The sequence below is a fragment of the Perna viridis genome, chromosome 6 (genome assembly GCF_037379345.1).
Source record: "Perna viridis isolate PV_CMFRI_1.1 ecotype Kerala chromosome 6, ASM3737934v1, whole genome shotgun sequence".
Taxonomy (NCBI): domain Eukaryota; kingdom Metazoa; phylum Mollusca; class Bivalvia; order Mytilida; family Mytilidae; genus Perna; species Perna viridis.
In genome coordinates, this window is record NC_142450.1 from 36,479,195 (window position 1) to 36,489,104 (window position 9,910).

Below are 9,910 nucleotides of genomic sequence, written 5' to 3' on the forward strand. Positions count from 1 at the left end.
GGAGATTATGTTGTGCGGTAAAAATGTATCCATGTGCATGATGGGAAATCCTTGTTGAAAGTCAAAAGAATATTTATTATGTGTTGATGCCATTAACCATAGGTACCACCAATATTACATTTTCAATCAATCCTGTAAAATATCAAACTTAACGAATTTTATGAGCATATACATACATATTCGTTTAAGACAAATTTGGTTATTTTCTATTTTTGTATTAAAAAACTGTACTTCTCCTTCTACACAAAGTTCGAGACTGTTTACAAACTCGTGGCGGGGATTTACATAATTTGCAGTGTATTAAGTTCATTTTATATTCACTTATTTACTGTTCATATCTTCTGTACTGTTTTGACTACTGATCTTACTCATTTTGACTGGTGGCAACTTTATGCTTCCAATTTTTATTGAAATATTATACCGGAAATTTGGAACCCTTATGGAAGCGGGGGGTTTAGCGGGCTGTAAAACCTGTTTAATCCCACCTGTCATTTCGAAATTGCTGTTCCAAGTCAGGACCATTGCGGTGGTTTCAATACTTTCCAGTTTTTTGTTCTGGTCTTTGCCCATGGATAACATTCTTTGGATTTCCGCTAGAATATTGGTTCCCTTGATTACATTTTACTTTGATATTGTCATTTGTTATATGGACTTTCCTTTGACTACTGCCTATATTTTATAAGTTCTGTAATTTTTTTATTATCCTTTATTTAAAAATTCACAACGTAACTATTGAAAGCGAAATTAATTACTTGTATGTTTAAAATTAGATGATGAAAAAGAAAAGATGAATCAACATATCATTTAGATAAAAAGAAAGGTTTTGTTACCCTGATTTTATTTATGTAGATGCAACGTTCATTTCCTGTTACTTAAGATGAAATGCTTTTTTTCCAAATGCCCCGTTACATGTATAAGATTTGACGGAATGACACATCATAATAAAAAGACATGAGAAAGACAAATCCTTAGAGTATTCATGAAATATATCTGACTTTATGATTTGACTTGATATAATACTGCTCTATTCTTGCAGTGAGTTGCCAGAAGTAAAAGACCAACGGATTTGTCATAATGAAGACCTCCAGGGTACCATAAACCGTCATCAGATTTCAAAACCTTTTCTACCCGTTTTCCATCAGATGTCACAAGAGACACATCGCTTTTGTAAGAATCACAAACGAGGATATTACCTTGATTATCAATCGAAGTAATAGAATGAAGCTTACTGTAATACAAACTTGTTTCTAATGATAATTGTTTCTCCCACAACTGTTCACCATGGAAGTCACAACACCTTACAATGTCTGAACGTTCGTTCAAATAAATAATTTTATCTTCAGTGCAACACAGGCTAACACATGCCAAGGGCAGAGTTCTAGTAACGCATCCGTTACTGTCAATTATTTGTATACCAAACTTTTTCACGGCAACAATAAACTGTCTCTTATTTACATCTATTCCAATGCATTCATCCATAACATAAATTTCCTGTACAACTTTATCGGTGTTAGAAAGGATTTCAATGCGAACAATCTTCTTGGCTTTGGTCAGAGTTAATGCGACAGATGACTGATCATACACTGCAAGGTCACGTGGAGGTGCCTCGGTATCAATTTGCCTCAAAAATTGGCCATGTCGGTCAAACAAAAGCATCCTATTTTTATCAAAATCACAAAACAGCATGCACTTGTTTGGTAAAACGACCGATCCTGTTATTTTACAGGATTCTAAAAATGAAAACTCAGTTTGTTTCTCTAGTTTCATATCGCCAAAAGTCACTATTGTTGAAGTAACATCGACCCATCCTTCTGGAAGCAAAACAGCAGTTTGTCCAGACGTTTTGGTTGGTATATTAACTCTTTTATGACTTCGCGAAATGCCACCGAATTCAGCGAACACGTCAGCGTATTTGGGTTTAGATTTGAATTTTAGCTCAAGATCGTCGAAATCCGCACTTTCTATCAACGATGTAAGTTCTAATTCTTCCTCTCGTAACTTACTTTCTAATCTTTTTAAAGCAATGAAAAATTTCAAATTTGACGACCATTCCTTCATTTGTGACATTGCATAAATTGTTTGCAGGATAGTTTCCCTTTTAGACTCCAGTGTTTTGAGTAGAGAAGTTGTTTTTGCAACATAGTCGTTTTTTGTTTGGTCGATCTCTTTGAAAAAATGACTTACTGTTTCTGAAAGCTCATCTTTAATTTGACTTTGCAATTGTAATACGTTTTCTTCGATCGATTTTACTTGATCTTTTAATAGAGGAATTGATTGCAACTTTTTTTCTTTCATTGTATCGATTTTGGATAAAACATCATTTAATCCTTCTTCTATGGTAGTTAAAGCTGCAGATGATCTGACCGACGCAGTAACTGCTTCAAGAGGAACAAGTCTTAGGCATTGTTCATGTTCGCATTTTTCACAACATATGGCTTGATGGTCTGAGCAAAACTTATTGTAAGGCTTGTTGTGAAAATTGCAGTTTTCGGAAACATTCGAAAGGATAACATGATTGTCCTTATGCTTTTCCAACAGCACAAGGAGATGGTTTTTTAACAATTTGGATTTTTCATGGTGAATACTGCACCCCTTACACAGACCTTCTGAGCACGTGACACACCATAAAACAGCCGAAATGTTAGTTTCGCGAAACGAACATGGTACACAACTGGTAACATTGTATGTAGCCATAATCAACCTACAATGCAAAATATCATTAGGCAACAGTATAAATGATTATGATAAGAACAATTTAAAAATCAATCCATCTTCGACCTTCAAACATATCTTATTTAACGAGGTGTTACTAAACGATACATTTTGTAGTTAAGGAAGTATACTTTAAGGTTTTGTTTAATTCATATGTTTTCTGGTGGATTTTTCTTAGTTAAACAATTTCTATATCTTTCTTCTCATTTGTACAGATAAATCTATTCCTATACTCGCAGTAAAGGAAATTATTTTATCATACTGTACTCGGCGTCACATAAATAACATACTGTTAAAATTTGAATAAAAGTATTTTCTACGACTTTATTGACACCTACCGTCGTTTAAATTGTCTTAAATGATTTGCTCATTCGTTTAGCCCAACGGCTTCTCCCTAAACAAGTCGCTTATTAGCTTAAATCATGCGTAACAAATCCTTACGGGAAAATCCCATACTAATATCCGCCATGTTGGTTTCAACGGGACGATTTGTTTACAAACGAAGTTCGTAAGTTCCCGTCGAACTCCGGTGACAATCGTCTGCTTGATCAACTTCTCGGTATTGTACGTTGTTCGCGTAAAATAAATCCGAGATATCCGAAATAACGCCGAAATGCATTCTTGGTACTTTGGACAAACCATTTAAAAGTAAACAACATCTCCTAGCAACCCGATCACTGTAAACATGGCCGACTTTTTACAATGTAAATATTGGCACCGAGAATTAAAATCTGACCGGAATTTAACGATTCAATGTTTAGGGAGAAGCCGTTTGGCTAAACGAATGAGCAAATCATTTAAGACAATTTAAACAACGGTAGGTGTCAATAAAGTCGTAGAAAATATTTTTATTCAAATTTTAACAGTATGTTATTTATGTGACGCCGAGTATAGACATAGAAGTGACTTTATATATCTATTTTTAAACATGGTTTTCAGAACTGCGAAAATTTGGGTAGTAAATAAAGTATCTCGTCAATGATTAGATTTGTTACGAAGAGCCTTATTTCGTCTATAGCTACCCATAGTTTATCATTTTCCCCGGGGTTTATCCGGCACACATAAATATACATGTATATATTCTTTTAATCTTACCAATTACTTTTTCTTTTGTCGGCAGAAAACCCGTCATTTGTGATTGAAATCAGTGTTTTCCCAACCAAATTATAACAAGGTCGATGTTCAAAAGGTTTATCAATTGCACACGTAGAGCCCAGTATAACAACATGTCAATGTACAAGATAATAAGGTGTATCTAATGATTTTCTTTATCTTAAGCAGGCTAGGTTGAAAGATTGTGTCTGTTTACATGATACATTCGAATGTATATTTAATACACTTATTACAGGCCGTAATTTGTTTTTAGAAAAAAAAACGTTTCCGAAAAAGTAAAACATCAACTTAAACTCAAAGTAATTATTTTGTTTAGATTCAGATCAAAAGTGACCAATGTTTGCGGATTTTTAAAGTACATTATTAAATCAATATGTAGGAAATGCTTATTTGACTACCATTAAGGTAGGAGTTACGTAAATGAACGCCCCTAGCGGATTACGGGAACAACGTTGTCGTTGTCGTTACTATGCGAGTTACATGTATTTCCCTTTGACCACAGACTAAAAAATGTTCGACGGCAATCGAAATTCCCGTGAATATTTCGTTCGTAAATTGTATTATACTAAATAACATAACCTTCGCGGAAAAGAGAGACCAGAATATGTTCACGAGATAGAAAAAATGAATGCACACGAAAGTGATAACGAAGAATAGTAGACATCTGACAGATATGCTGAAAGGGTGTAAAAACTGTATATAATTCTCCTCTATTCTAGCATAATTGCAAATCTGAGCGAAGATATGGGTAGTCGAGGGAAAAAGCATAAGATATCAAATTGGCATCCCTACATCAAACTATCAAATAAATCAAAGCACTCTTGTGTACTGAATCAATTTACATCGATTGTTTAAATTAATCGTCAAATTGCAAAATAAGGGTTAGATGAATGAACACAAAACTCACTGACATCTTGCATAATTGAACTACAAGCTACTAGTTTCTCTTTTTTTAGTTTTTCAAGTCAAAATTTAATTTAGCGAACTCCAAATGCCCTTTGTTACATGTACATGTACTTCTCATAATAAAGTTTGATATCAGTTGATAAGCTATAACTTAAGTGGTACAAATAACACCATACAGTAGACTGACAACATTCCTTAGAAAACTGTATGATCAAATTACTATACCCCATGAAATATCAGTTGCCATTGACAAGGGTTTGCAAAAAAGCGGGGAAGTGGACGGGGTTACAGTAGTTTGACAGGTGCACATCACACAAGTAAAATGCATTTATTTTCATGTCTGACATTTGTAAGCCCCGTGTCAAAACAAAAACAAAAACAAAAACGAGACCCATCGTGAAAAAATGCCATGAAAAGCTGTTGTTATGATGTATTTCCAATAAGATTGTTATGAGTACAAAAGTTCTAGGACGCGATATCTACGTATCTCCTACCTTAAGGAGATCTCAAAAAGGGGAAAACGTGTGCAAAAAAACACGTACATGAACACACAAACTGACAGAACAAATAAAAAAAAGATATATACTGAAAGATGACCAGCACTAACCCAAACAAAACCGTTGATAAACACCGAGGGTTTCCCGAAGGCAAATTGAATGTGCTTTTTCCAAAACACCCGAAGTCCTGCTCTCTCGATGAAGGTCCCACCAGTGACATTATGATAAATTAGGTCATGATAACGACAGTAGAACTTAGAACTAAGAAGCAATAGACAACTTTCACGTTTACCATTTACGTCGAATCTGGTGGAATCTGGTTTACGGTTTTATACTAAACAAAGAAAGGATATCGGATTCGAAGGCTACAATAATAATAACAGTCATGTAGAAATAAGTCTCCGAACACTAAATATCTGATATTTAAGTAAAAAGACAAAAAAACTTATGACCCAGAAAAAAAAATTTATATGGCATTTTTCAAAAATTGTGTCCGATCAAAATACCTTTGGGTCAGAGGTCAAGGTCAAAAGTCATCCGTTCAAGAACATTACCCTCCGCCTCGGTGTAATATACTTACACACTAAATACCAGATATCTAAGAAAAAAAACCCAAAAATGTTTTGACCCAGACAAAATTTTGTATAGTATTTGGCCAAAATTGTGTATGTTATTTGCCTGTTGGGTGAGAGCTCGCGGTCGAAGGTCATCCACTCAAGAGCATTACGCTCTGCCTTGATGTGATATACTTACATACAAAATATCAGATATAAATCATATATGGTATTATGGCAAAATTTGTATGTTTTTTTACCTTAAGATTAAAGGTCAAGGTCAAAGGTCACAAACCCAGGTACATGCCATTCCGCCTTTAGAGGCTACACCAACTTACCAAATATTAGAAGTCTAGGTCAAAAGACAAAATAGGTATGGTCTGAACAAATTTTGTAAGAAAAGCGTTAAAAAGAAAAGTCTTAATGGCGGTCATTTCGGGTATATCTTCTCTCTTTTCTTGGCAAAATTAGTCTGAATATAACATAATTCAAAACGTCAAAATTTACGAAATTTTGTTGCTATAGTTACCAGATTTAAACCAATCGTTATTGTAAATTGTTTTTCTCAAGACATATTCCATTTATATAATTATGCTGTTTGACAAATTTTCACCATTTAATATAAAAGAATCATTTAAATAGTGACTTTTTGTGATTTTTAGGCCCAAAATTGGTGGTTGCTAAGGATTGTCCGTTGCTCTGGAAACGGTGAAAATATTAATATCTTTGTATTTTTTCTATTATTTTTCTATTATATCCAACACATTGAAAGTCAATTTGGTTCAAATATCTGACATCAATAAATCATCCACTTCATGATTCTTAAGAGGACTGTCACTTAATTATCTGAAATGTCTATGATACATGCATTATGTTATCTATACTACATGTATAATTTTAAAAATCCTGTCAGTAATCGAATAGATTTTCTATTCCCTTGGCTCCCATTGCAATGTCACCTGATCTTACGCCTGTTGACCACATCTGACCTCGATATGATTGAAGAAATTTTCCGGAAGGGAAAAGAATGGGAAAGTCGTCTATGAGAACATGTCCTTGTTACAACACTTTCTGTATGAGCTGCAAAACCCATGATATATTTCTGCAGAAGCATTGTTCGCAGAGATGTTAAAACATATTTGTCTATATACGGAAAGTATTTGAAAAAGTATCACTAAACTTTTTTAACAAATATGATGGAATGAAAATGATTCCATCAAAATCGAGTTTGAAAGTTTGAATCGAAATCATTAATGCAACAACTGATTCATTTTTTTTTTATAAAGTTATGTAATAAGGTGGCAACGAGAACGACCCACTTCCTTTCTTTCTTCATTTATTCATATCTTCATTCCTTAATGATTAAAGATTTTTTTTCAGATGTATCAGTTTTACAAATTAACATGGCTTTAAATTGTAATATAATGGGTATTATCGGGCCTCATGTGTTGACAATGCATCCATTATAACAAGCTATAATGTGGTGGCTCTAACAAAATTTCATTTTTTTTCAATTTTGTGTTGAATTGCTTTGTATTACCTAGTATCTACGCATTTAATTGAGAAGACCTCATTTTGTGTGTCGCTTATCTTCCTTCCGCCATGAATTAATCATGATGCCTTTGTGTGCTATAGGTACCATGCAAAGTCGCATTTGTCATCCTCGCTTATGATTATTCCGTTCGGATTATTTTTGGGAGAAAAACGAAAATAAAGGCGTCCGGATATTGTTTCCGTCATCGGACGGGCTGTAACGTCATAGATAACACTTTTAAAAAATCCGTTTCGTCAAGCTGCAAATATTTTATCAGTGCACAAACACTCAATGTTATATAAATAAAAAAAGGTGGAATTATATCTATGGGGACAAATACTATATATGTGTAATATTTTTCCACACATGTATAGTTACTGCATTTCTCCCCATGGATAGTATTCCAACAATATTTATTGACATAACGTTGAGTGCTTGTGATCAGTGTACACAGAATTTTTGTACATTTACAAACAATCTCAAATTCCTAGCTTGATAACATATATTTTTATACATGAGCTACATGAACCGGTAACAAACATTCCTTCGGTCCCTGGAAGGAATAAAAGTACGATTTCTTGGGACCACTAGAATCGGTACTTCGTGTAACGTACGAACTTATGGTTCCGTTAACAGGCCTGCACAGCTTTCTTTGAAAAATGACGTTTAACAAGACATTCATGGATTTATAATGGAGTCCATCTACTGTATCGTCTGTACAAGAAATAAACAAAATACTCAATAAATTTACAAAAATAACCTTGAAACCTGCTACCATACCACCTGATTTGTCAAAACTGATACAGGAATTGGTACATGTAGCATAAAATATCTACGGGTCCCAAGAACTGGTAAATACGTTTGTTTTTTTACATTCCAGGAAGTCGTACATTTACAAAAAATAATACTTGCTTTGCATGTCACAAATTTTAAAATCAAAAACAAAGTCAGAAGCCGTACATTGTGTATCATAACCTACGATCTTTTGGTTTCGTTAACATGTCTGCAGCTCTGCACGCCTGTCTTTGGAAACTTACTTTTAACCTGACATTCATGGATTTATGATATTGACCGCACTACCACACAATTTGTCAAATTGATACAGGCATCGGTAGCATACAATTTCTACGTGTCCCTAGAACCGAAGTGCTACATACATTTTTTTTACAATCCACGAAGCAGCACATTTACAGAAATTAGTACTAGACTTGCATGTTACAACTTTTGAAAGTAAAACAGTGTCAGAATAACACTCAGTACCAAAATAACAATAAGTATTTTCATCTTATTTTTGGAGCATGCACAATAAGGACTTCCGTGAGGTAAATGCAACATTTTCCCGAATAATTCACAGTAATGTTCATTAAAGGAAATATGGGAACTATAGGATAAACCGCCCCTTACTGTGCATACTGCATCTGTGCGAAACACTTTGAACGTTTGTCTGACATTTGGTCACACACACTGACAGCTTCTGTCTGACCGAACAAATGTTTGATGGACCGAAAAAATGTAATCCTAACTGCATGTATTTATGAGTCAAAGACGGAAAACATCAAACATTCAGGGAAGTACCTAATTTTATTACAATGACAATACTAGCATGCCTGGCATTGATTTGTTAGCCTGATATTCTTTTTGTAGTTGCATGGGCACAATATTGTCTGAGGCTGTTCTACATAGAATGAATAAATTTTACCTCTAAGATATATGACTGAAAATGATGAAGATTGAAAAAAACCTCGAGTATTATCGTTTGTATTGCCTATTTACTTTATTTTCAGCAAAACAGTTCCTTAAAGTTTTTTTTTCGTTTACACATCCTGCAAAAAAAAAACATAGATATCACATCTATTTTTAAATCTACTTCACCTAAGATTTTATGGATTTCATTGTAAATTTTCAGTCACAATTTTCGGCTGTAGGACGAATAATTTTCGCAGATTTCCCTCTATTTCCAATCCATTATCATTTCTCCAGACATCTTCTATAGCCCTCCTCTTTTTACATGATGAGGTTCATAACAAAAACCTAGGTCTTCTTGTTAAAAATGAGTTATTGACATCTGTTATTCAGTTCATGTTAAAGACATTGTGAATTCTCCAGTCATTAAATCTTTCACAAAAGTTCCTACAACAGTTTATATACTTTCAATCACGCTCTAAATGCCCGCGATTTCGCGGTTGTGTCCTAGTTTAAGCTAAATGATAGAAGATGAATTGATTTAAAATCGCGATGACCAGAATCGTAGAATTTTAATTAGCCATCTGAACAGGTGACTGTATTACGTTACTGGTTCTCAATTTTTTGATCGATTGGTTGAAACGCATAGGGCTATTACTATTACTGCACGATTTCTACAACTGAGAGGCGAAATAGGTTAAGTTTTGGTTTGCCAGCTTATCTTGACAATAAGTCGTATTAATTGCGACCTCTTTGAGAAGAAAATGATAAACTTTACCCGACATGTACATAACACATTGTTTAAAATTGAAATACGAAATTAGTCTACAGTATTTTTGACACTCATCGATTTTTAAAATTTGTTAAATGACTTACTCCTTCATATCACAAATAAAACCTTCTCCGTGAAA

General features: G+C 34.0%; 1 protein-coding gene across 1 annotated transcript; it reads right to left on the minus strand.

Moving 5' to 3' along the window:
• Positions 1-821: 821 nt before the first annotated feature.
• On the minus strand, positions 822-3,947 carry LOC148614765 (uncharacterized). The gene is made up of 2 exons (XM_088589103.1): positions 3,808-3,947; positions 822-2,701 (listed from the first exon to the last, which is right to left on the minus strand). The coding sequence occupies exon 2, from the start codon at positions 2,692-2,694 to the stop codon at positions 997-999; it is 1,698 nt and encodes a 565-aa protein (XP_088445229.1). The 5' UTR covers positions 2,695-2,701; positions 3,808-3,947; the 3' UTR covers positions 822-996.
• Between the last annotated feature and the right edge of the window lie 5,963 nt (positions 3,948-9,910).

Bases quoted from the DNA above. Each gene is read 5' to 3' on its own strand.
- LOC148614765 (XM_088589103.1), bottom strand. From the start codon at position 2,694: ATGGCTACATACAATGTTACCAGTTGTGTACCATGTTCGTTTCGCGAA.